Below are 27,733 nucleotides of genomic sequence, written 5' to 3' on the forward strand. Positions count from 1 at the left end.
TCCGGCTTGTTCATTTTTAGGATTGAACCTCTTCAGTAGAAGAAAAACTTGGCCCACTAAAGGACTTAAACGCAAGTCATTTTAAGATTCAAATTGAAATTACCTTGCTTACTGGAAGGCGGATTCTACTCAACTTATATGTATTGCAAACATCGTTTCAGACTTTGGAATGCCGCAACATAGCATATATTGGTGTGTTTTTTGTTAGACATAGTTGAGTATACAAGATTTGTTTCAAAGATTTATAATTTCTATGATTAATGAGGAATTAGTTAAGAATAAAGCGTTTTGATGCAAGAGATCTGCTAAAAAAAGGAGATAATCTGTATAAGCATGTGGATTAATTGAAATTAAGGTCAAGTTAAGAGTGTGAAAACTTTTAGAGCTGATTTTAAAATTACATGCTCATTTCAATAAGCTACTTCTTAAAAAAAAGGTAAAAAAGATTTGACTTCTAAATAAATTTTACAAAATTTGAAAGAGAAGTTCATATTAGCTGACTTTTACGATTAAAAAGTTCATAGAGACAATGAATAAAAGTAGTACAATTAAAAAATTGAGATATTGTCAAGCTAGTCGGAACATTATTGATACAAAAACTTTAGTTTGTATCTCACATAACAGGTTATTCGCATAAATGCCTTATTCGGGCTGGTCTTTTATTCTTGTCCTTCGGCACTTTAAGTGGCCGAAAATACCCCTGAAATTATGAGTTTGAATTCCAGCAGAGTATAAAAAAAATCGCAAGACAAAATTTTGTAGAAAATTAAACCTTGCAAAAGTTAGACCTTAAGACCTAACTTCTGTAGAATCCTAGCAAAATAAAAAAAATAAAAATTCGTAAGGCAGATTATGCCTTTAAGGCACATTCTCTATATCCCTAAAGTGGAAAGGAAAACACCCAAATTCCTTAGCCGTTTGACGCAGCAACGCAACTCCCACTTTGCTGGTGAAAAGTTAAAACCTTGTCTTTTCTTTTTCTTGTATTTATTTTATGTTCTTTTTACAAAATGAACTTACCGAACATAATTAGAATGCATAGAAGTCGTACTTTGTTTCAGTACGAAATCAATCTTTTTTTTTTCTATGGGATATGTTAATAACAAAAAAAAATTATATTACGCTTTTTTTACTCCTTGTCCGGCATAACTTAGAACTACAGAAGTTATGTCTTATAGCCTAACTTGGAACTACAGCATAACAACTTTCTCGAAACCAAAATTAGGCCTTGCAAAAGTTAGCCCTTGAGGCTTAACTTCTGTAGAATCGCAGCAGAGTAAAAAAAAAAAATTGTAAGGCAAGTTATGCCTTAAGGCATGGTTTCTATATAGAAGTTATGCCTTTTACCACTTGTCTGGCATAACTTAGAACTACAGAAGTTATGCCTTATAATGCCTAACTTGAAATTACAGCATAACAACTTTCGCGAAACCTTGCCTTGCGAAACGGTTTTTTTTTAATGAGCCGAGGATCAAACCTAGAACCTCGCTATTTGAGGGGCAAAAATTAAACACCAGCGCGTTTGAAGGGCAATCCGTGCAAAAAAAAAAAGCACATAACTGATATAGTAGTTGTGTGAGTATCTTTTTATCCATATCTATAAAATTTACTCTATAAGTATCTTACACTTTTGAGTCCACACAATTTAGATCCACAAACTTATGAGACAAAATAAAATCTGACACACAAGTAGAATAAGTTGTGTATAACACAATTGTTTTTTTTTTTTTTTGTTATTAACATATCCAATAGAAAAAAAAAAGATTTGATTTTGTACGGAAACAAGTACTTCTATGCATTATAATTATGTGTAGTAATATCATTTTGTAAAAAGAAATAAAATAAAAACAAGAAAAGGAAAAGACAAGGTTTTAACTTTTTTACCAGCAATGTGGGAGTTGCGTTGCGGCGTCAAACGGCTAAGGAATTTGGGTGTTTTCTTTTCGACTTTACGGATTGGCCATATCGACATAATTTGTACTCTATTGTCTTTCCCTTTTTTATTATAATATTTTGGTAACAAATCTCTCTCCCTCCTTGTCCCCAAAAGGAGCTAACTTTCCATTTTTCCCGAACACAGTTTCTTGCATATTGTAGGCTCAGGGCAAACCATCTGCATCTCAATCAATTAGGTACACTGTTTAATCCTTATAGCTCATCAGCTCTTCTGGGAATAAGGTTGCCCTATTTTTCTCACAGGTTAATCATAAAAACTAAGTCTTTCTTTTACTTTGATATAACATTATCTGGGTTTCTTAATTCATGCTTGCAGCTTATTTTCATTTCTGGTGGAAAAAAAGAAAAGATGTAAACTTGGGGAAGAAGATAAGAGATGCTAATATAGTGTTAGTTCCTATCAATTTTTTCACTGGAAAGTTTATTCTCACAAAACCTGACTGGACTTAGAGTTTTAGGCAGATTTATTATTTGTGTTTAGAGGATTTGAGATGTTATATATTACTTGGTATGAAACCTAATGTTTAGTCTAGTTAGAGAATCTCCAGAGAAACCTAATTTGCCTTAAAAGACAAAATATTGATCATAATTGAAATGGAACAGGTCAAGTAGTGGCAGAGTTAGAGGATTCTTGATGTTATATATTACTAGGTATGTGCCTCATGTTTAGTCTAGTTAGAGTATTGCATGTTAATTTACAGGTAAGTGTGAGATTTAGAGAATCTCCGGAGAAACCTAATTTGCCTTGAACGACAAATATCGATTATAAATGGAATGAGATGCGTCAACTAGTGGTAGAGCTAGGATTTTCAATGAAGGAATCCAAAATATAAAGTATTAAACACAAGAAGAAGTCAAGGGGATTCAATATCCACTATATATAACGTAAAAATAATAATTTTGACCTTATATATAAAGTTTGATTTCCCAGCAAAAGGGATTTGGATAATCCTCCCTGAGCCCCTAGTTCCATCCCTGCATATAGTCAATCACAACCTGCTTGGGATTAGGACATAGTTCATTTAGAAATTGGTCGTTTGATTGATTGCATCATTTATGTTGCCCCTGTTGTTGAATTGTTATCTTCTTTCTTGCGTCCTCTTCATCATCTTGTCATTCACTTGCGATACTTTTTTTTTTTTTTTGAGGGATTCTTTTGTAGCTTATGGTTCGAGTAGTATTAATTTATTGAGTTTAACCCGATACTTAGAATATATCCAGAAAATATCAAGCCGTTTCTTTAATGTATTACATGTTCAGAAGATGATCTTTGTGGTTTAGTAACTAGAAAAGTAATTTAGTTTCTCTCTGTAAAACTTTGCTGAGGTTTATTAAATGCGTAGATGTTAATGTTTGCCAGTCTTTTGGCAGTTAATGGTTATGGAAAAAAACCCCTAGATTATGATCCTGAGGCAGACACAATGAGGGGATTTTCAGTGGTACTGTATCCTTTGTCCAGAGTTTGTAGTGGATGTATGAAAAGAAAGGATGTAAAATAAAGATGTCATGTCCATTTACTTTTAATATGCAAGGGGGTATTGAGTGGATTACAATGCCTTCCCCTCCTCTAGGGAATTTTTATATTGTACAACATTCCAACGCTTTAAATTTTACCAAAATAGTCGTCTGTCCTGCTTTGTTCAGTCCGATAAGGTGTTAGAGCAAGCCCTAGTTGTTGTTTGGCTCCCAATATCTGTACCTTTTGAAGCTTAAACAAGAACACTGCTAACAATCTAATTTATCAGCAAAGTAGTCAAATAATTGCTTCGTCATGCATGGTTTCTTAAAGAAATTAGTACCTTTTGGTGGAGCCAAAGTGTGTGACAGGCATGTTCAAACTTGCCATATGAGCTCGGGGAAGTGATCAGATTCTTGTACTAAGTATTAACTATGCTAAGGAAAAAGAAACTTACAATAATGTCCTCCAGAATCAGTAGTGATTAAATCTATGGGAACAATAGTTGCACCATTCTGGTATATCAGGGATTAAAAAAAAAAAGGGGGGGGGGGGGGGGGGGGGAGGGTATCTTCTGAATCTCCACCCTGACTTTCTAGTGAGTCAATTATTATTAATACTTTCTCTGTTCACTTGTACTTGCCCAAAATGGACTTTTACTCCCCTTAAGAAATAACAAATGAAGTGCATATTTTATCGTAATACCCATATTAATTGGAGTATAGTCTCAATGGACTTAGGAAATGATTTGGGGAAGAGTAGTTAATGTTAAGTGTAAAACAAAAAACAAATTTGTTTTTCTCTTGATATGCTAAAGTGGACAAGTAAAAGTTAAAATTTATTTTTAGTACAGTGGACAAGTAAAAGTAGATGGAGAGAGTATTTTTTATTTTTTATTTTTTTTAATAACCATGGTGCCCGGCCAGCTTGCGCACACCTCGACTAGTTCCATGGGGTAGCGTTGTCCATCAAGGCTTGAACAGATGGGAAGAAATCACCTACTGTTTTTGCCTCCATTGAGAATTGAACTTGAGACCTCATGGTTCTCAACCCATTTTATTGACCACTAGGCCACACCATTGGCTGCTCTAGTGAGTCAAGTTATTCTTGAGCTGCTGTAGGTTATTGGCTGCTCTAGTGAGTGAAATTATTCTTGTGCTGCTGTAGGTTAAGTAACTGAATTCGTGCTTTCACTGATAAACAATACAAATCAAAACAAAAAATAAGAGGAAAAAACCGCGATTAAGTTATAAAAAGATTAGTAGAAAGTACTTAACACATCATGCTTTTGCACTTTAACTATAGTGGATCATTAAGCTCATATTATCAGAAAATGATAAGGTTGTCAATATCGGCCTTAACAGGTTGATGTGGTGCTTTCGAGCGAAGTGTATGTATCAAGCAATTTTTTGACCTGCCATGAAGACCATCAATTGTTCTGTTTTAGCTGTGATCTATTTCTACCAAGTTACTGACTTCTTCTGTAAGAAGTCTCCAAGGGGCTAAGGATGTAATAGAAGAGGTAAAGTATGCATGTTTGATACACAATTACTCTCTATTTGACGTCAAATTGCTATTTTTGTCTTTGATAAATTCTATCTTCGACTGTGGTGGGCACATGCTTAGAACCTGCTTTTATGTGCTTATGTTAATATTTTTTCTTGTTCTAGCAATTTTTCTTCAATGTCTACTCGTGTTAGTCTCATTTGTCCTTATGATACCAATTGTAGAGGTGATTTATGGAGGATTCCTGAGAGGGGTTCTGAAATTCCACTTTGGGATTTGTACAAGGTTGATACTGAAATGCATGAATGATCATCAATTAAGTATAAATGCAAATGAGCACTTTCCTAAATTGGAATTGCAGAACTTCCAAGTCCTCTTTTAATAATTAAAAAGAACCGTTTCACGCAAGAAGCAGGTGCTAGAAGTGTATTGCATGTTGTTCCAGATTTTTCTTACTTTTTGTGCACAATGTTGATTGAACTTGGAGTAACTTTCTCTAATGTGGATTGAACTTAAGAGTATTTTCTTCCATTGGAAAGTGGACCAATTATCTATTTTCTTATTTGGTTGGTGAGAAGTTGAGTTATTGAGGATTGTCCATAATTAGGATGATGCAGGCATACATGTTCTTCAGTGACTACTGCACTGATACAAAGATGGAGAGCCTTCCTCCCTCTAACCTAGAAAGAGTTCTTATGTGGTTAAGAAATACCAAGCTAGTGCCCAAGGGCTTTAGTGTAGTGGTAAAAGCGCAACTTGTCATGTATCGGTTAGCACACGTCCATTCGTTTGAACCCCGTTGTAGACAAAACCTGGTAATGTGGAGAAGGATAGAGGGGTGGACCCATTATCCACCGAGTTTTGAACTGTGCATCACTGACCCTCGGGAATTTGTTGATTATGAAAACTAAGAAAACTAAGCCAAACCTCTGCAATTTGGAACTACCATGTTAAATTATTCTATTAGTCAAGATGAAAATGCACCAGTACCTGTTAAGGAAATATCATGCGTAATTCTAAAAAATATTCTCCTATTAAATTTGACAATCTTGTAAGGTAGAAGAATGAGAATAAGATGTTGATCCATTAATAGTTTTGATTTTGTTTGTCCAATGGTCTATGAAGGATTTTGTGATACCTACTTTTTGGTTTTTAAATTGAACTTTTGCTTATCTTGTTACCTTTTGCAAAAAGAAAAAAAAAGTTGAACTTTTGCTAATATATATTGACTCTATTTGTTTGGTCTTTTTTTTTTTTTTTTTTTTTTTTAAAATTGCGCTTCACGCTTTAAGCTAGGCAGGGACTTGTCGCTTCACACTCTCCAAACACTGGATGTAACATGCTTTGTGCACCTCTTCTCGTTCCTTCCGCCTCACCCTTTTTGCATTCGTTGAATGATAAAATCCTGGAACTCTTGCATTAACTTGTTGGCGACATACTATCCTACTTAGGGTTGTTTGTTGAAGTATCACACAAATCCTAGAGTTCTTTCAGGTTAAGTTTTTCTATACCCCTGAAAAAGGTTTGAAATTGTTAAAGAGTTTTTACTAGTTGGTTTGCCACAATTCTGACTTCACTATTTTTACTCTCTGCTAGTGTGCGCGCATATGTTAACTTTGTTGTGTTATACTTGTAATTAGCAAGTTAACCTATGTCCTATAACTTCCATGTAGCTGTAATCGGAAGCTGAAATGAAATAGAAAGGAAGAGGGGTGGGGGGTGGGCGTGGGTGCTTTCTTGTTATTGTCGTGTTGTGTCACATATTTGTTGCATGAAAATAACATGTTAATCATATCTAAGTGCTTCTTTGACCTTGTGTAGTGACCTTTGTGCACGCTTGTTCCGTGATGGTTAGAATATGTTTCATGAAGTGTTTATGAATTATGTTTACTTCCTCTCCATCAAAAAAAAAAAAAAAACACTTCTGCATTTACTTCCTAGAAAATTGATTGAGTATGCTTTCTAATTTCGGTTTTTGAGAATGTAGAGTCATGGATCTTGCTCTTTGAAGAGGAATACTCAAAGTGGGGAGTTTATTTCCTAACGAAGGATGGATTCAGGGAAGTGTACATCTAGAAATGGCGCTTCATCATCAAGTATGGTACCTACAAGCTTCCTGAATAGGGTATACACAAAACCTCTGTTTGAAGAAGAAGAGAGATTTGTTGAACATGCCACACTGAAGGATGTAAATATTGACCTCAGAGAAGTTTATTTTCTGATTATGCATTTTTTATCATCTGGGCCATGCCGAAAAACGTTTGGGATACTCTATGATGAACTTTTGGAACACGAGCTTCTGCCTAGGAGATATCATGCTTCGTATTCAAGAAAAGGTGTACTTAGTGGAGATGAAGATGATGACGGCTTTTCTTTCCCTCTAAATTATGATGACCTGGTGATAAGGTGTGCCTTGTAAAAATATTGTGTTTGTCTTTTGTTGAAATTAATTTTCGTCATGTTTTCTCTTGAGCCGAGGGTCTTTCGGAAACAGCCTCCCTACCTTCTGAGGTAGGGGTAAGGTCTGCGTACACTTTACCCTCCCCAGACCCCACATTTTGGGATTTAACTGGGTATGTTGTTGTTGTCGTTGTCTTTTGTTGAAATTAAATATATCTGTTGCGGTTTCGTCCAGTCTCCTGGTGGTAATTGGCTTGAGCCTTGGGGTTTGCTCCCTTTCAAGGTCTCAAGTTCGAAACCCACTGGGTGCAAACAATTTCTGAGGGCCATCGGACTGGGGTAAAACCCTGAATTACCCGTGGTGCACTTGCGGGAAACTCCTTGCCGAGGGCCTGTGCACCCCCGGGATTAGTCGGGGCTCAAAGAGACCCGGACACCCGGTGCTTAATCAAAAAAAAAAAAATATCTTAGACAACCTAAAATAGATCAGATCCAAATATGTTGTAATGAGCAAGCTTTCTAACAGCTTCTTTGGGCACTCTTTGGATCCAGAATAATAGATATGGGAAGCTGTGTCCTTTCTATCCGATTATCTGTGTTTAATAAGACTTTATGTGAACAGTCCGCTCTCTTTTCCCCTCTTCAGTATCCTCGTCAGAATGTGTCAAGTTGAATTTATAGAGCACTTCAATCGGTCTTTGGAATTTGCCTATCTTCTGATCTTGTAGATTTCTAATCCTGTAGAATTCTCTTGATTTGGAAGGAAAGGAACTCTAGATGTTTCGAAGATACTAGTAGTTCCTTACAAAGAATTAAGATGAATTGTATTCTTATGTTTTGTTATTGGTGTAAACCAGGGTATATAGATGATTCAGTTTCTGTTATAGACATCCTAGGGTCCGTATGAGATGATATAGGCCTTAGTTTATACTTTTGGTTCGGATCCGCTTCATTTTGGTTTCCAACACTTTGTGTTGATGATTCATATACTGTTTGTTACCTTGTCAAAAATACAAAAAAAAAAAAAAAAAAAAAAATCTCGTGAACCTCAAATTTCAAAGAACTCCCCCATCTTGTGATCTGTGGATTGATCTGTAAGATTCACCTATCCCAATATTAAAAAAAAATAAAAAAATACTAATTTGAATGATCTCATATTAAGAGCTATTTGGCTAAGTTATGAGTTATAAATATTATGGAGAACCCACATGGCCCATTGAGCTCTTACATTTGTTTTTCAATAGTAATTCTAGGTACTATTGGATGTAATATGCTTAGCTATTTTTATAACCATCAATCGTTGGTGATACATTTCCACCCGTTTGGAAATATTACCTAAAAGAAATTTCTTTGCTATATGTCGAATACTTTGTTTGGTGTCCAATAAATTACTTGAGATTCTTTTAATGGTCCAGTACCTGCGGGATTAATAGTACCTTCTCTAGAGAGTGTTAACTGTTGATAAATTTCAATATCCATTTCATGGACCAGCAGTGATAGTTGTCTTTTTGATTGTTATGGCAGTCACCCTTTGGTTGGGCATTGATGCTACATTACCTATTGATAGATCCATGACTTGAGGGCTTCTTTAAGTTTTAGATTGATTCAGTTGTGAAATAAGACGACATGTGATCTAGGGAATATATGGTAATTTAAATGTGGTAAAGAATGTCAAGCTTTTCTGATTGAGTCCTACAGATTTTAAACTTTCTTCTTAAAGACTCAATTATGAGTTCTTTCTTATAACCAAAAAATCAATTATGAGTTACTTCTTTATTATACTATATAATGCTTTCTCACTAGAACCTTTTGCTTATATAGAATTGAATTATTCATATTTAATGATGCTTTCAAAATGGTTATGATATCGCGTGCTGGGTTCCTCGGAAAGTTGACCTGGTTAACATGCCACAATATCCATCTGTTTCTGCTTAAATTAATTAATTGATAGTCTTGATTCCTTTTGTCGTTTAAACCTATAGCTTGCTGATGATAGGTATCCTCATGTTGAAAAAGATCACTTGGTAAAGTTGCTTAAACAACTGCTGCTGAGTTCGAGTCCTCCTTTGCAATGTGGTGGGGGAGATGCCCCAGGGGCTGCTGACGTCCCCACGCTACTTGGATCTGGGCCTTTTTCTCTTTTGGCTTGTAAGTAAATTTATGATGGTCTAAGATCTAACAAATATTCTTTTTGTAAACTAACCTCACACGTCTCGGTTGTCTTTTCCCTTATCTTTTTTTCTTTGGGTCAAAACAAACGCCTTTCATCCTTGATTAATTTTCCTACTCTCCGTTCTGGCATGTGCACTACTATAGCTTTGGTACTCGTTTTGGCCAAAAGCTATATAAACCTTTTACCTGCACTACTCAACATTTCGCCAATATTGTATCACCAGATACTGAACTAACAGGAATCCAAGCATTTTACAAGATTAACTTATCTCTCTACTTTTGGACTCAGGGGCGGACCCACGTAGGGTCGGGAGGGTTCAAATGAACCCACTTCATCGATTTTTTTTTTTTTTTAATATTTTCTATAGGTTAGATTCTGGAAAATGATATATAGACTTTAGTTGAATCCACTTGACACAACATTGTTTTGTGGTCTGATGGTCAAGCAGGCTCAAATTTTATTGCTGGTCATGAGTTCGAAACTGGAGAGCAGCTCCGCCTTTCATTTTTCTGCTGTGCTAAGGCCTATGTGCCTTGTTTCTTGTTACTTTATTCTTCTTTTTCCTTTTTCCTTTTTTGTTAAAATTATAAAGAGCTAGTAGTCTTGTTAGCCTTTTTTTTGCTTGGGTAGCCTATTTACCTTAGTGTGTTTTATTTTACTTTTATTTTTTTTTATTTTATTTATATTTGATCTCTTTACGCAAGTTCAGTAGGAAAATCCTGCCGTCTATTTTACTTCGGAAGGTCAAAATTTTCTACAAAGCGAAATCTTACATTATTTTTGCTCAAATATGCAGTTGCAATCATTAAAATTATTTATAATATGTAGTTTATTTTAAATTGCTTATTTATGTTACAATGAAATTGTTAGTTTACTTTATAAGTGTCTTCTTTTATAGTTTGCAATAGTTTATTTTAAGCTATAATTTTTTGTTTGTAAATTAACTACTTTATTCTTTATCAGTAAGAAAAAGATATTAGATTGTTTCAAATTTCTTAGTCAATAAAACTTTAAATGGTAAACATATAGTCAAAGTTTAATAAATTGTAAAATTCGTTGAAATAGTATTGCTAAGTTAAATACATAATTGTTACTAGTAACATTTTTGGTTAAAGTAATTAGTATGTTAGACGTTTTAAATTTCTTGCACAACTTTTTTTGGACAAAAAAAAAAAAAAAGAAGAATGTCGACCACAACTTTTTAAACTTGATCATTTTATGGTAGCATTATTAGTTTATGACCCAAAAAAAAGAGCCTCAGACAAGTTTCACTTGCCGGTACCACCCTTGTTGTCGATTAAGGTCCGTTATTACTGAACCCGCTTGTGTAAAATTCTGGGTCCGCCACTGCTTGGACTGACATACACTATCACTTAAACTATAGCTTTGGTAGTTGTTTGGCCAAAAGAGGATAAGCTAGAAAAAGAAAGCCACAATTTATTGAGTAGCATTTTTGAGCATTGTATTGCATTTGAATTTGTGCTTTTCTATGGCTTTATAAGGCGTCTCACTGAAAGGCGAAAGCAGCTTTATGTACTTTTTAAAACTCTTTTGGCATGTATTCAGCATCTTTGATCTTGAACTATTTACTATCATCAATTTGTCCAAGTGAGCTAAGTTATCCACGAAAGCTTTCCAAACTACGAATTCTTTACAAACTTGTCTCGTTTTGTCATTTGCACTGTGATCTCTTATGCACATTGTTCCTGTTCCTTTTTTGCTCCCTCTCTTAAGTAGCACGATATGTACATTCTGTTTATATATGTTCGAATAATTGATGGACAGGTGAGCGAAATAGAGTCAATAAGCAAGGACAATCGCTTCCTTCATACCTCCGTTGGCCACACATGCAGGCTAATCAGGTGCATGGTTTAACTTTGAGAGAGATTGGAGGTGGTTTCCCAAAACATCATCGTGCTCCATCTATCCGTCTTGCAAGTTATGCTGTTGCAAAGCCGTCAACTATGGTCCAAAAGATGCAAAACATAAAGAAACTAAGGGGACATAGGGATGCTGTTTATTGTGGTACAACTTTAAAACTTTTCTAGTTTGTTTCTGCATCTAGACACTTAAAAGTTTTTCTCTCAAATGGGTTCTCATTCAGGGCACGTCATTTATGCTCAATAAAACACACTTCTTCTGTGTTACGTAGTATTCCAGAAATTGAGTGCTACTAATAGTTTTAAAGGTAGCACCTGTCAAAAAAAATAGTTTTAAAGGTAGCTGTTTTTTTTTTTTTTTTTTTAAAAAAGAAATCATAGAGACATTTAATAGCTTTTAAGGTTTATCATATTAGAGATATAAAGGTTGTCAGTAAGAAGACATACGAGCCTTCAGCTCAATTTCTCTGCCTTTTCCCTGTGTTGTGTAGCAATATTTGACCGCTCAGGAAGATATGTGATTACTGGATCTGATGATCGCCTTGTCAAGGTTTGGTCAATGGAAACTGGATTATGCCTGGTTAGTTGCCGAGGACATGAAGTAAGTTCATTGAAGTTTGTCCTTAGCTTTAGCTCTTCCTTATGAATTGTTACTCTGCCTTTGTCCACTTATTTGCTTGTCATGCTAATAGGGTGACATCACTGATTTAGCCGTCAGTTCAAACAATGCATTGGTGGCATCTTCATCAAATGACTACAGCATTCGAGTAGTAAGATTCTCCTTCCACTTGACAGAGATATCTTTTTGCTTTCTTTGAAGAGTAATAATTTTGGTCTCGAAGATCTTCTCCACTGTTGAAGACTGAGCAGCTTATCTACTTTATCTGTACTTCAGTGGCGCTTGCCAGATGGATTACCTATTTCAGTTTTGCGTGGTCACACTGGAGCTGTTACTGCCATTGCATTTACTCCAAAGACTAGCTCTGTGTATCAGCTTCTATCGTAAGCCACCTTTAAGCCTTGATCCTTATTGTTGCTCCTTTCTCTTTGAAGGGACATGATGCATTATTGTGTGTAAGAGATCTAGCCCTATTTGATTAAACCATACAGATTAACTGTGGCTTATGGAATTAGCAAACTATTGAATTTCAGAATTTGGAAATTATTGGAGTATCTTTGTTTTCTGAGACATGACTGCCACATGGGTGATCGTGGTCTTGTATCCTTCTAATTTTATAATTAATTTTTAAAATTAAAAATGAACGTCATTTGATGCCTCGATCTCACCACTTTTATCACCCATTTCGCTAATTTTGTTTTGTCTTATGAATCCTTTTCCATTGAATGTTGTGTTTTTCCTTATGTAGTCAATTAATTAGTGATAATGCATCTGTAAATTTTTTTATAGCAAATTGTGTGATACCAAACACAATCTGTCTTGAAGTAGAAAAAGTGAAAAAAGAATAGCACTCTGTTTAAGAGAGATGTTATATATCCTTCAACTGACATAAACAACTCTGTTTCTTTCTTTTCACTGGCTTCAACTTTTCACGCCCAAAAGTTCAACAAAAGCTTTAGCTCATTGGTATTCCAAATCTGGCATTTGATGTATCTGATATATCAATTCTATGGTGGGGCACTGCGTAACCCTCCACCTTTGTCTAGATGGTTTCAGCTTCCAAATTGCTGTGTTAAAGGTTTTTGTAGCTTCATTATAATCATCATCAGAATCAGAATACTACTTCTTAACTGAAGTGGACATCTCCTAGTGATTAGCTTGCCTACCTTCTAGAACATCATTCCTCATGTTGAAAATTGAACTGGTACGGAACCTTCTCCCAGCTTCTTACCAGGATCATCATTCCCTACCTCCAATGTCCCTTTCACCTTATATGATTATCTGCTTCCTTGTCCTTTAATGGCAATATTAATTCTTTCTTGAATTTTAGCATCTCCAGAACTTCTGCCAAAACTTGTACTAACTGATTGAGGCCCATTCTGTTCCACCCCCAAGAAAGCAGAGGTTGTTAGAAATCACACTTGTCCCTCATTGGTTGTATAAGGGTCTCCAAAGAAATTGATAATGTCGTGGACCACCTCACTTTGCTTTAAAGTTTTGGTTTGGATATTCAGATTGTTTCACATGGTATCAGAGCTATAGGGAGCCCATTTTCACTGCCGTTGTCTCTCTACCTACTATATTGCCGTCATCTCTCTACCTCTTGTATTGCTCGGAACTTGTCTCTCAACTCAGCCCATCGAGCCCCTTTAGGATTCTCTCACTTTCTCTCAATTCAGCTGCGCCAATAACTTTGCTCTACACCCACTACGTAACTTGTTGAGCCTAAAAAAGACGAAAAAGGAAAAAACAAGTCTTCAATACACGTGTAAAGCTAGAATGGGTTACACGCGTGGGAGTGTGTTAGAAAACATACTTGTCATTGTTTATTTAAGGGTTCCCGAAGAAGTTCATAATATTCTGGTCCACTCCACCCGTTTGGCTTGGATGGTCAGATTGTTTCACTGACGTGATTTAGTAAAACCAACTAATTGACCCTTACCGAGTATCCATGCTACTTTTACCATTTCAAAAAATAAAAAGTACCCATGCTTGTTCTCTTGCTTTACGATTTGGTGTCTCTGTGTGTGGCAGAACCGTAGGAGCTTCCATCTCAACGTGAGATGGTACTCAGCTTGTTCCCTCATGCAATAAATTTGGTTTGACTACCCTTCTTTTTGGGGGGTTTTGGTTTGTTGAGCCGATAGGTATGCTGGTATGATGGTGGGTGGTAGCACTAGCAGGTGCTTGGTGGAATAGTCGAGGTGCGCGCAAGCTGGGACACCATCATTATGATAAAAAGAACAAGAAAAAGGATAAGTGGAAAAACAACAGTCATTTGCTGACCTTTTTTGTTTTAATTGCTTCACTTTTTAGTTTTTTACACATTTTAAACATTTTCTATGAGGACTTCATTATTCGATACACTGGTTTAATCTTGCAAACATTCTCCTTGAAATCTCTTCATTGGATCAAATTGGGACATCTATTTTTGCCGGAGGGAGTAATATGATATAAGAAGCTAACATGATAGCAGAAGAAATGGAAGGAAAATTTGTGGACTAATCCATACATTTAATTTGATTGGAACTAGGTACGCCTATAGTAAATTACTCCTCCGTGTCATTTTACTTGGCCCCTATACTAAAAATAGATTTTTCGTTTTACTTGTCCATTTTAGCAAATCAAGAGAGTTTTATTACTATTTCCCCATACTGCCCTTAGTATTAAATAACTATATAAAGTACTAGTAGTCAAATTTAGAGTTCCAAAACATCATTATAAGGTTAGTTTAGTAAAATACACTCCTAATAAAAGCTTTCTTAAGGATGTGTCAAGTCAACATGGGCCAAGTAAAATGAAACGGAGGGAGTAGTAAGCTAGTAATTATAGTATTTAAACTTATTGTTCTTTTTCTAAGTACTTTTAAATTCTCTTGTTTTTTGCCCTTGTTCTATGAGATTATATGAAGTTCAAATTTTAGTGATGTGATGGAAAATACCGCTTACGAGGTGTATACAGAAGGTAGAGAGTCTTACAACAAAGCACGATTCTCTACAAATTCATCTAGTCCTCAACAATAACTGTCTGAAAAAGAATCAACAATGACTGGAATGTCAACAACACTCCAAAATTATGCAAAGATTAAAAATGTTCCACCAATCTATACCCTAGGAATGAAATGGGGTGGAGATTCTGGCATAAGGACTATCTGCAATTGTTCTTGTGCATTCAGGTGCCTCTACATTTTTGAATACTTCTTCAAAATATTTATACAAAAGAGTATTCTACTCCTTCAGATGCTCTCCCATTTCTCCCTTTCCATATTGTCCATGTAAGCTCTAAGCGAGCTACTTTTACCTTTACTTATCTGGAAAGCAAACAGTGTTGTCAAAGGCGCGCTTAAAGCGCGCTTAAGCCCTGAAGCGAGGCTCAAAACATGTTGAGCGCTTTGCCTCAGTTTATGTGCGCTTCAGTGTCATCATCAAGGCTCTAAGACATACTTTCCCTTGCCAATGAGCCTCTCTTGAAGACGTGACACTAGATAATTGATATTTCACTTTATCGTAATGTTTTTACAATTTCTTTGTCCATATATTTGTTATTCATGCTTATTATTATTAGTCTTGGACTAAACATATATATATATATTTGTATTTTTGCACCATTGCGCCTTTTTTCATTAAAGCCCATACTTTATTTGCGCTTTGCGCTTAAAGCCCCAGGCAGACCTTAGAGCTTTTTTGCGCTTTTCGCTTTTGATAACACTGAAAGCAAATAGGGAGCTACTTCACTTGATCTGCTTCTCCTTCTCTTCTCTGGTGTTCGATCCTATATGCACCTCCCATAGGTGTCATCCTTTCCACTCCGAACATACTCCACACCAAGGTCTTGTATTCGTTACTTTATTTCCTCATTTATCCATGGGGTATTTTGTATATTCGATAATTATAGAGACCTATAAGAACATTTCAATTGATCACAGACAGCTCCTAAAATATTACACAAATTTCGCTCTTGCCTGGTTATGATATACTGCCACTCTATATTAAGCTGTTTGGTCTTCATAATAGTGGAATTCTTACGTCACAATTCGTTGTTTTAAGAAACTCTGGAATATATATGTGGAGTTATGTGCCAGTAGTGCGTGTTTTATATATGTTAAAGCAAAAGATAAATGTAAGAGGGGTTTTTCTTATAATTTATTTTTAAATTCCTCTATAAACTTCCTTTGAGTTAGTGGCCAACTCAAAGCATTAGATGAAAGATCTGGAAGCCTTAGACTAAGCTACAAAGAAATAAAGATGATTAAAACACAAGAAACCTGGTAAAGATTTTACACTAGGCTGTACAATCAACTGAGAAATCATTTTAATCTGTATTCGTGTCTGTTAAAGTTTCTTGCTAAGTATTACGGGATTTATGGTAACTTGCTTCATAAATGTCTGACTTCCTTCCCTCGGGTTTTTGTTTCCTATTGGTAGGTCATCAGATGACGGAACTTGTCGCATCTGGGATGCTAGGTCTTCTCAGTGCGTTCCACGCGTTTACTCGCCAAGGCCAAAGGATAACATTTCTGGTTAGCTGAGAACAAGTTATTTGTCTGATAATGTTTAGTGCAGTTGGTTAGCGAGCTTGTGAATGGATTTTAATTTATGCAGTGAAGAACAGTGGTAACGCAGCAACCAACATTCAGTCCTCAAGTAATCCATTGCATAGCCATCAAATTTTGTGTTGTGCATACAATGCCAATGGAACTGTCTTTGTCACTGGCAGCTCTGATACTTTAGCTAGGGTATGAACAAACATCAAGCATTATGCTCTATCATAACATTGTCAAATCTCATTATTAAGATAGCAGGGATATGAGCAATTTTTGTTTCCAGTCAATAAGCTCTTAGTGTAGTTTGCCTTTTTTTTTTTAATTATGTAATATTGTATTAATCCTCTTAGGACCTGACAGATACAATAGATGTTCTGAGCTTCTTTATCAAAGTCCTCTAATTAATGTTTACTTTATGGTAAAACACATGTTTGACAACCCGACAATAAGAAACTTCCAGTAACACTTAAACATAGAGTTTACTGTATGAAGTATGCAAGAAATGTTAAGAATATGAACATGTGAAAGTTTTTGGTGCATTTTCCCTTATTTTCAATGTTTTTCTATTAGTGGGATGGTGAAATTGTATGGGTTCACGAACTTATCTGTCTTCAGGTCTGGAGTGCTTGTAAATTCTCCCCAGATCACCCGGAGGAGCTAAATCATGAAATAGATACATTATCTGGTCATGAAAATGATGTCAACTATGTGCAATTCAGGTTGGTGCAGCCAAGTTGTCACCGTTAAACGTGTTTATCATTATCTCACTTGCTATTCTTTTATGCAGTGGCTGTGCAGTTGCTTCACGATTTTCAACATCTGATTCCTTTGTAGAGGACAATATTCCAAAATTTAGGAACTCTTGGTTTGTGAATGTCTTATTCCCTTGTTCCAGTGATTTCAAACGGTCCTAGTATCCTTTTATCGGCTATAGTTAACTCATGGTTGAACATAAAATAGACTTTGGTTGGTTAACCTGATTGATGGATAAAATTGTGTTAATCTGCGTAAATGATCATGCTCGTTAAAACACAATTTCAGGTTTAGCCATGACAACATAGTAACTTGTTCCCGGGATGGAAGTGCAATTATTTGGACACCAAAACCACGCAAGTCGTCCCATGTGAGTTCTTGGCTGCATAAATTTGGTTTCTTTTGTGGAATAAGTTGAGATAATTGTTGGTCAACTTCCAGATTTTTTGTGGATTTATTTGTGAGAAAAAAAGAGAAAGAATACATGCGCAAATTTATGCCTGTGTGTTTCTATAGGCAAACTACAGAATGAATGCTGTGCTTTACCAGATGTGCTGGACACTAATACATCACACCATTACATCTGTAAATTGGGACTAAGTCTAACGGACCTACATTATTGCGACATATTACTCTGCTGGTTCTTTCTGACTATTAATGTTCTAATCCTTTCAGGGGAAACATGGACGTTCTTGGGGTAAGGCATATCATCTTAAAGTTCCTCCCCCACCAATGCCACCACAGCCTCCTCGAGGAGGGCCACGTCAGAGATTTCGCCCTACTCCTCGTGGTGTTAACATGATAGTATGGAGCCTGGATAATCGCTTCGTACTGGCTGCTATAATGGGTATTTTTTCTTAATTGCATATTCAGTTAAAAAGCTTTGCATTAGTTTGTACTTTTTTTCCGTTGAAATTATTTTAAATATTATTATGGGAGGAAAGTTTCATTTCTTCCCCATTATTCTTTGGTCTTTTGTGATTTGAAGCATCTAGTTGTTGACAGGGAATACAGGAGCTATGGATATTTTCCAACTTTATTACTTTCCATGGGTTACTGATTTATTGTTGCCTTTAAATAATTCAATCTTGCTTTACTGTTGTAGAGCACCCGCCAAATTTTGCCCTTTTTTCACGCAATGCTATCAGACATCTAGTTCTGGGAAGTATGGAGTAACTACTGTATAATGACCGTCAACTTCATGTTAAATCTTTTTTTTTGGTTTGCATCCACAGAAGTCCTTATTTGGAATAGGTATTGGGTAGTTGGAATTTTTGGTTGATAAAATGTTATAAAGGGCATTTGAGGTACTTTCAAGATTTCTAAACTTCGGAAACCGTGTCAAGTTGATTTATTCTAAGACATTTTGGTGCCTGGCATGGGCGTAAGCTTACACCCAACCAGGGTAATGCAGCCATGGTCGAAAACAAAAGTAATGCAGGCATGTGAAAGTTATGAAAAGAAATGCATAGGAAACTTATTTCATTCTGCAAGTAATAATGGTGTGAGCTGAGGACAATTGGATGCCTTATGGAGGATTATCATTTCTAAGGTGCTTTCCATAAGACTTAAGAAGGTGCTGGACGAGACTATCTCTACTTGGCAGAATGCTTTTGTGGAGGGCAGACAGATCTTGGATGCAGCGTTGGTGGCAAACGAAGTGGTGGATTCAATGAGAAAGCAAGGAGTGCCAGGTGTGTTGTGTAAACTTGATCTTGAAAAGGCATATGACCATGTGAACTGGAAATTCCTAGATTTCATTATGCTTCAAATGGGATTTGGGGAGGAGTGGAGGAAATGGATTTCCTTTTGCATCTCTTCAGTGAGATTTTTTGTGTTGGTGAATGGTAACCCGTGCAGCTTCTTTGGGAGTTCAAGGGGTTTGAGACAAGGGGACCCCTTATCACCGATGCTATTTATTCTAGTTATGGAAGCATTGAGCAGGATGATGGATAGAGCTGTCTTGGGAGGTTACTTGAAGGGTTTTGACGCGGCGGTAGGGGGTGTTGGGGCAGTTTCGGTGTCTCACTTGCTATTCGCGGATGATACCTTGGTTTTTTGTGGTGTAGATGTGACCCAGTTGGATTATTTAGGCCAAGTTCTAACTCGGTTTTAGGTGTCTGGCCTTAAAATTAATTTGAGGAAGTGTGAGATTATTCCTGTTGGGGAAGTGAATAACATTGCATCGCTCGCTCAAGTCTTGAATTGTTGGGTTGGTGCTCTCCCAACTACATATCTTGGAGTATCGTTAGGGGCGTTGAACAAGGATCTTATGGTGTGGAACCCGGTTCTTCAAAGGGTCGAAAAGAGACTAGCAGGGTGGCAGAAAAAATATTTATCCAAGGGCAGGAAAGAAGTGTTGATCATGAGTACTTTATCGAGCATCCCAACTTACTATATGTCCTTGTTTCATGCTCCAACTTCGGTTACTGAAAAGTTGGAAAGGATGCAGAGAAATTTCCCATGGGATGCGGCGGATGGGACAAGAAAACATCATTTGGTCCGGTGGGAGACTGTCACTTAAAAAATGTGGAGGTCTCGAAATTAAAGATTTGAAGGTCTTTAATAAAGCTTTATTGGGAAAGTGGCTTTGGAGGTTCGGGGTAGAGGTACAAGCTCTGTGGAGAGGGGTGATAGTTGATAAATATGGGGCTATGGAAGGGGGTTGGAGAATTAGAGATATCAATTTGCACAGAATATCTTGTCAAAGAGAATTGTCAGTTCAGCAAATTAGGGTGTCATAAGGCAGAGAAACTTTCTGGGACTTGAGATTTAGAAGGGAATTTCAAGATTTGGAAGTGGCTGAGTTTGAGAGATTGCTAGCCTTACTACATGGGGAGGTCAATCCGGTTGATAATACCGATGTTTGGAGTTGGGGTTTGGGAAATAATGGAATGTTCTCTGTGAAGACCTTTTATGAGAAACTCTTGGTTAGGGAGGAGATGGCTTTCCCATGTAATGCAATATGGATCCCAAGGGTGCCGAGGAAAGTTTGCTTATTCACTTGGCTAGCTACTAGAGGAGTGATTTTGAAAGCGGAAAATCTTAGAAAGCGGAATGTTATGTGTGTCAGTTGGTGTGACATGTGTAAGGAGACGGGCGAGGATGTGAACCATCTTCTCTTACATTGCGGCCTCACTATGAGGCTATGGTGGGATATGTTTAGGTGGTTTGGCACTCCGTGGGCAATGCCAAAAACCCTGAAAGAGTTGATGTTCAGTTGGAAGAGCGGGAGAAGGAAGAGAAGACGAAGGGCTTGGAACATGGTCCCACTTGCTCTAATGTGGGTAGTTTGGAGAGAGAAATAAGAGAGCTTTTGAAGGTGTAGAGTCAAGTTTCTCTCAATTAAGGAGTAGTCTTTGTTCCCTTATTCCTAGTTGTTTAGATGAGTGGGTGGAGTTTGTAGAGAATCATATTCTTTTGTAGTTTTTTTCTCTTTTGGTATATCCCTTGTATACAGCCAACTTGGCCATGTTTATGAATGAACATTTGATCAAAATAAAAATAAAAAATCCTCGTGATCTTTTAAGTATAACACCAATCTAACACGGCTTAGAAGTTGTAGATTGACTTCCCAGTATAATTTTGTCATTGATCAAAGGAGCAGTGAAGCATGTCTTTTAAGAGTTACTCTGGAAGTCCATGTCCGGTCATATCGGAAATGGATTTCGTGCTTTTCTTGTTTTCCCAAGTGTGCAACTAGTCAATTCCTGGCAAACTGGACACGTAGAAGTGTGCATATTTGCCTAAGCACCTGCAAGGCTAGCAAAAAAATTGATTTATGCTCTTCCTACTAGTTGAGTGTCAAACTCCAACTTCGTGGGCTCTGAAATCAAAGTTTTCTTGGTTCTTTTTATAAAGGAAAAGACCTCCATTTGGTTGTTAATTCATATTATGCTCCTTTGTCGAAGAGGAGATATTCTGGTGCTTGAATTTGAAATTTTCGAACTCATAAGGTGAACTTATGCAGATTGCCGAATTTGTGTTTGGAATGCTAGTGATGGTAGCTTGGTGCACTCCTTGACCGGTCATGCAGAGTCTGTAAGTTTATTTGACTATGATTAGGCTGGTATCTCTGAGTTCTGCTTTCAAAATGCTTGCTTAGGCTAGTATTACATTTTCAGTCATCTTGTTTATATATTTTTGAGAAACTTCTGCTTTAGCTCCGTCTAGTTGCATGTCTTCGCTGGTTATTTCTTTCTCAGCTTGCCTCCACCATTGTCTAATTTGTTGGTTGGGGCACTATAAAAGAGTCATGCAATTCTTTATGGCGGTTTATTTTAACTTTCTTGGTCATAATGAACTCTAAAAAATATGTTATTCACTAAATTCTGGTACTAATTCTTGATTTGACGACTCCACCCCATGCCCCACACACATCTATTAAAAAATTTATATCTAGTGTAATTGACGCTTAGTGTTCGATTCTTGTAGACGTATGTTCTGGATGTTCATCCTTTCAACCCCAGAATCGCAATGAGTGCTGGTTATGATGGGAAAACCATCCTGTGGGATGTAGGTTTCTGGCTCTTTTGATTATTGTATAACATGCTTTTACACAAGTATTTCGATGTGTTGACCTCTTGCTATTTCTATTTCCAGATATGGGAGGGGATCCCCATCCGCACATATGATATAGGACGCTTTAAGTTGGTTGATGGAAAGTTTTCACAGTAAGTAATTTAAAGAGACATCATAATATTTCTGTATCTTTGATATTTGAATTGTAAAGTTTGTTCGCATATATAAATGGCTCATCAGAGCTTTCTGCTTTGGGGCCATAGAAGAATGCAAATCCTATCCTGGCTTCAGAATTAATAACTCATTCAGTTCCATTTCCTATTAGATTTACTAACTGGTGCAAATTCTCTTTGCTTTATTTAAAATGTCAAAGTTACTTATTGTGTGGAGATGTGCTGTTTCTTTGTGAAAAGGGATGGAACATCAATTGTTCTTTCTGATGATGTTGGACAAATATATTTATTAAATACAGGCCAAGGCGAGTCTCAAAAGGATGCTAAATATGATCAGGTATATGAGGCGATTTCTTTCATTCTCATCATAGTTTTAATTTACAGTTACTGTATGCAATCTTGAGGCTTTAACTTTCAACAGTTCTTCCTGGGGGATTACCGGCCCCTTATCCAGGATGCGCAGGGGAACGTTCTTGATCAGGTACCTTTGGTTTTGACATACTAGTTCAGTCCTTCAATTCCAGGATTGTGAGATATTTTTCGTTTTTGTGCTTTGCAAAATTCTTTCCTAATGTCATTCTTTTTTCCACCCATCCCATTCAAACTAATATCACTTGACATTATTTTAAACTCTGTATGAAATCTTTTCAAATGACTAGTCCAAGTCTGAACAGTGGAAACTACTATTTTATACACTGTATCTAATTCCATTTTATCATCTTTCCATACTATTTACTGTTAATCTCTATAGTCAAAGCAGGTCATGTTTATTGTGCGAAGTGAGTTAAAGATTTATTCTCTTACCATTTTTAAGTTCCACCATTTTGTTTTTACTAAATAATTTTCATGTCAAACATGTCTGGGCAATATATCGATGTCTAATCAGTCAGTAGATACCTACAGCTGTTGCGTCCTGTATAAGTTTGCCAATTTTTTTGAAGTTATAAACAACAGGCCTCTGTTTACCTGTTGCAGGAGACACAGCTAGCTCCATATCGGAGGAACATGCAAGATCTTCTTTGTGACGCAAGTAGATATTAGTTGCTTTTGTCATTCGTTCTCTTTTTTTTTTTGGGTCAGTTTCAAGAAGATGGTAATGAATGTTTTCTTTTTCCCCCAAATATGAAATAATGGGATTACTAGGTATGCTTCCATATCCTGAACCATACCAGAGTATGTACCAGCGCCGCCGCCTAGGAGCTCTGGGTACAGAGTGGCGTCCTTCTTCAATTAAATTTTCTGTTGGCACAGATGCTGGTTTGAGCCTAGGATACCGGGTTTTACCAGTGGCTGACTTGGACATAATAGCTGAACCTCTGCCCGAGTTTGTGGATACCCTTTTCTGGGAGCCGGATAATGGTGTTCTGAATGATGAGACTGATTCAGAATATAATATGAATGAGGAACTTTCTACTGAAGGAGAGCACGAATGTCTAAGAGACGGCTCTTCTAGCGGTTCAGTATGTAGTGAAGAAGAGAAAACGAGACGGAGTCGGAAAGATAGCCTACGCAGATCAAAAAGGAAAAAATCTGTATCAGAAGTAAGCTTCGACTTTCACAAACAGATTACCTATTTGTTTACCCTGGCTGAGTAACATTTGCATCTTTTTCAGGTGGAAGTCGCATCATCTGGAAGACGTCTTAGGAAGAGAGTTAAGGATGAAGATGTTGGCACTTCATATAGAAGTCTTAGAACTAGGAAATCAAGAAATGGGCAGAAAGCTACCACTAAAAGGAAGTCAACTAAACCGAAGTCATTCAGACCTCACCGAGGAACTGCACATACTGAAATTGTACGTCAGGATTCTGACATTTCTTCAGATGATGAAGATGAAGCTAGCTCTGAGGATGATTCAGTGGAAACGGAATCACCAGAATGCTCGTCAAGCGATCTGAGCATTGAATCTGATGACAAGCTTCCAAGCATACAGCAGAACTATCCAACAGGTGGAGCTATGGATGTGCCTCCTAAATCCACTGAACCTCAAACAAATGGCGAGAACAAAAGGAGATTAGTCCTGAAATTGAAAATCCGTGATCCTAAGATTGAGCTATCAAAAGACACTGCAGCTCACTGCGGTGACCAAGCTACTAAGCCATGTTCTTCTCAGGCTAGTGAAGAGATAATTGAAGATAATCTCGTTAACCTAAAATTAAAGGAGCCAAGATCATCCTCTGCAGATGAAATTGACATGGAGCTGTTTGGGAAATACAATAAAACTGAACGTATGGTTAATGCCAAGGAACCCAAAGATGTTTCGAATGAGCATGTCAGTAGAAAACCTTCTGCTGGTCCAGATATCCAAAGTCTGGCTCTGGGTGATAATATAATGGCTGAGGCTCAAATGAATCTGGAACAGTTTGAAGCTAGCAGATTGCTGGATGGAAATGTTCCAGGAAACGCAGTATGTTCCTCAGGAGCTGCTAAAAGTTCCTCATTATTTGACTTGTCATCGTCACCAAGTCATGAGCTGCAGCAAACAGGCGTCGGTCCTGGAGCAAACAAGCTGACTACCACCGACGGCAATCCTCAAATAAACCTCAAACCTAGAGTGAAGACAACCATAATAAAGATAAAATCAAAGAAAATGTCCAGGGAGTCTCAAGCTCATTCTGAATTTAATATTCCTACAGATGCTTATTGTGGGGATGAATCAACATCCAAAAACTTTTCCCATTTGGAACAAAACCAACTTCCAGAGGTTCCAGAAACAAGTAATGGCCCTGATAGATTCGGCCAGAAATTGCAATGGGATGTACTGGTGGATGATACTGTTGGCAGAAACAAGTCTCATGGATCTAGAAGCGGTTTACGTAGCAGTCATGCAATTTCTGAAAGTGCTTCTAATGCTTTTATTGATCATAACGAAACAGGTTCTGAATTCCCTCATGCGGCTACTGATGCAGCACGTAGAAAGAGATCCTTGAGATTTACTGCAATGTCGAGAGACACAGCACTTGGGAAAGATGCCCTAAAAATAAGAGAGAGCCATGTCTCTGTAGGTTCATCAAGAAATGCAGAAAAGCTGACCAAGAAGGCTACTGGTTCTCTGCCATTACGATGGAGTTCAAGTAATGTGTCCAAGTGCCGGTCATCTAGAAACATTAAAGAGGGTTCTTCCAGGGAGGAAAAAGTTTTTTCATCTGGAACGAGCTTGAATGAGGCAGTGAAAAAACTGAATTGGCTGCTATTATCAGAGCAGGAGGAGGGTTATCGCTACATTCCTCAGCTGGGAGATGAAGTAGTGTACTTCCGACAGGTGAATTATTTAGTTTCTATTGATTAATCATTGCCTCTTCTTTCCTTTTACCCCATTTATATTTTTCATGTAATAATTTCTTTGTTGCATTAGTGATTCTCATATCAAATTATTAAGCTTTATTTGATTTAAACTTGGTATCTCTTGACATTAGGGGCACCAAGAATATATAGAGTTCAGTAATTCATCAGAGCCTGGTCCTTGGACAAAGAATGCAGCTGCAATCCAAGCAGTGGAAATTTGTTTGGTAAAACATCTTTCTTATGCAACTCTTCCTGGCTCTGGTGAGAGCTGCTGTAAAGTTACACTTCAATTCGTAGATACCTCTTCCCCTGTCTTTGGACAGAAGTTTAAGCTTACACTGCCTGAACTAGTTAACTTCCCTGACTTTCTAATTGAGAGATCAAGGTATGAGACTGCAATGGAGAGAAATTGGTCATACAGAGATAAGTGTCTGGTTTGGTGGAGGGATGAGACTGAGCAAGGTGGTAGGTGGTGGGAAGGTCGGGTAGTTTCTGTGAAAGCCAAGTCTGACCAGTTTCCTGACAGTCCATGGGAAAGATGCGGTATACTATACAAAGATGAACCAGAACCCCATCATCATAGTCCCTGGGAACTACATGATATAGATAGTGCATGCGAGCAACCTCAAATTGACTTGGAAAGCAGAAGTAGAGTTTTGTCTTCTATCACTGAACTACTGCAATCAGCAAGCAGAAATCAGGTTTCAATCTTTTAAATTGATTATGCCTTGAATTAACAACTGAACTTTGTAGTTCAAAGCATCAGACCTGACCCTGCTATGCATGTTACAGGATGCTTTCGGGATTCTAAAATTGAAACATGTTGCTGTGAAACTGGACTTCATGAATAGGTACACTATTTACATTACTTGTGTTGCTCTGAAATTGTTGAAGAACTTCCATAAGGAATTCCATATTGTACTCAGAACCTTGCCCCTTACCCTCTCCCTCCCTCCTCCCTAAAAAGAGGAGTTAAGAATATAAGTTAAGAAGTTAGATGTTAGGCTCTTTTCTTCCTCTTTTGATTATATTCTCTTTATACTTCGGGGTTTCTATGTTCTTTTTTCTTTTTTGCGGTAAAGGGGGTGGATGTGTTTTGTTATAACAACTTTTTGAAGCTTCGAACCTATGTCTGTTATAGGATTGCACGGCATGCACAATTTTTAATGGACCCAACACTACAAATGTTTTCCTCTTTGCAGGTTTCCTGTTCCTCTATCACCTGATATAATCCGGTCAAGGTTAGAGAACAACTATTATAGAAGCTTGGAAGCAATGAAGCATGATTTCTCTGTGATGCTAGCAAATGGTGAGGCTTATTTTGCCAAAAATAGAGAGCTCTCAGTGAAAATGAAGCGTCTTTCAGATTGGTTTACCAAGAAATTATCAAATTTATGAGGGCTTGCTTTTCCTTCACTTATTATTTTCTTCCCTTCTTCCGACTGCCTGAAGGATCTAATTTTGTCGAATGGATCTTCAGCAGCTATGCTCTGGAAATGGTTGGTCTAGACTCTAGAGTTGTCTGTTGTATGATTTAGGTTTAAATGAGTTTATGATATTATATGATGGGTTTGAAGTACAATTTGCACCAAGTAGAATTACATTCTGGATATAGTGAGTGTGGCATCCTTTTTTTGGTTTGCTACCTGACCAGAGCTGTATGTAGTTGGTAATATGTTTCTCCTAGAGAGTTTTACTCAAAAATCAGAATTACCTAAGGTTCACAATACTTTGGGATTCAGTCCTTTGTTTTTTCGATTCGAGTAGCCAAACTTCCCAACTGAAATTGAATGTAAGCAAAGCTGACCCATTTCGTGACAAGCTCGGCGACAAGTCCACCATCATTCCAATAGTCGAGGGGAAATTGTTTTGTCCAACTTTCTTTAATATAAATCTCTCCTTTAGTATTTTGCTTATTTTAAAAATAAATATCTCAATATTGAATATAAGCTTTAGAACTTTGACTCATTTCAGAAAATACCTGACAACTATTTGTTTCAACTTTTAATGCAATTTTCTTGGGCTAAAATCCTCTTATCTTATAATGACAGTTGTAATACTTGTCGAAAACACTTTGAAGAAGTTAAGGTATCCACTTCGATCCATATATTATGAATTTATTTTTAGTTCTGGAAATTTCGATACTTTCTTAAGCTTAAATAAAATCTAATTACGTGTTGTCGTCCTTCATTCAATTCGTTAACATTAGTAGATCAAACTAGGAGCGTACTGAAGAAACACTTTCCAGTTTAGTAAATAAAAATGAAACCTTCTTCTTTCAGCTATTTATTTAACGTTCAAATAATTTCGAGGGTGCAACACGAGAGTAGGATGAAATTATAGTAGAGACAAAAACTTGATCAAGGGGTCATTTGATTCATGTAGGAATTGTCATGAGGGGGCTATAATAGCGGGAGTTTATGCGGAGATTAATAATAACGAAATAGGCATGTAGTGCTTAATAATGAGA

The 27,733-nt window shown here is 37.0% G+C and overlaps 1 protein-coding gene across 8 annotated transcripts; it reads left to right on the top strand.

Annotated features, from left to right (window-relative positions):
- Positions 1 to 1,892: 1,892 nt before the first annotated feature.
- Positions 1,893 to 27,084, top strand: LOC132644942 (uncharacterized). 8 transcript variants are annotated; one of them, XM_060361628.1, is made up of 26 exons: positions 1,893 to 1,977; positions 2,081 to 2,132; positions 4,777 to 4,934; positions 6,906 to 7,324; positions 9,315 to 9,466; positions 11,277 to 11,516; positions 11,863 to 11,972; positions 12,064 to 12,141; positions 12,267 to 12,373; positions 16,415 to 16,509; positions 16,592 to 16,725; positions 17,149 to 17,252; positions 17,321 to 17,398; positions 17,575 to 17,656; positions 17,962 to 18,133; positions 21,257 to 21,327; positions 21,721 to 21,801; positions 21,889 to 21,959; positions 22,221 to 22,317; positions 22,402 to 22,461; positions 22,956 to 23,010; positions 23,124 to 23,521; positions 23,594 to 25,240; positions 25,395 to 25,964; positions 26,056 to 26,114; positions 26,466 to 27,084. In XM_060361628.1, exons 4-26 carry the CDS (start codon positions 6,969 to 6,971, stop codon positions 26,659 to 26,661), a joined length of 5,013 nt encoding a protein of 1,670 aa, XP_060217611.1. In that variant the 5' UTR covers positions 1,893 to 1,977; positions 2,081 to 2,132; positions 4,777 to 4,934; positions 6,906 to 6,968; the 3' UTR covers positions 26,662 to 27,084. The 8 variants fall into 8 exon arrangements, with proteins under 8 accessions (XP_060217611.1, XP_060217610.1, XP_060217609.1 ...); XM_060361627.1 differs by having other exon boundaries at positions 1,902 to 1,977; positions 2,081 to 2,199; XM_060361626.1 differs by lacking the exon at positions 1,893 to 1,977 and having other exon boundaries at positions 1,984 to 2,132.
- Positions 27,085 to 27,733: the final 649 nt, after the last annotated feature.

The sequence above is a fragment of the Lycium barbarum genome, chromosome 6 (assembly GCF_019175385.1).
Source record: "Lycium barbarum isolate Lr01 chromosome 6, ASM1917538v2, whole genome shotgun sequence".
Lineage (NCBI taxonomy): Eukaryota > Viridiplantae > Streptophyta > Magnoliopsida > Solanales > Solanaceae > Lycium > Lycium barbarum.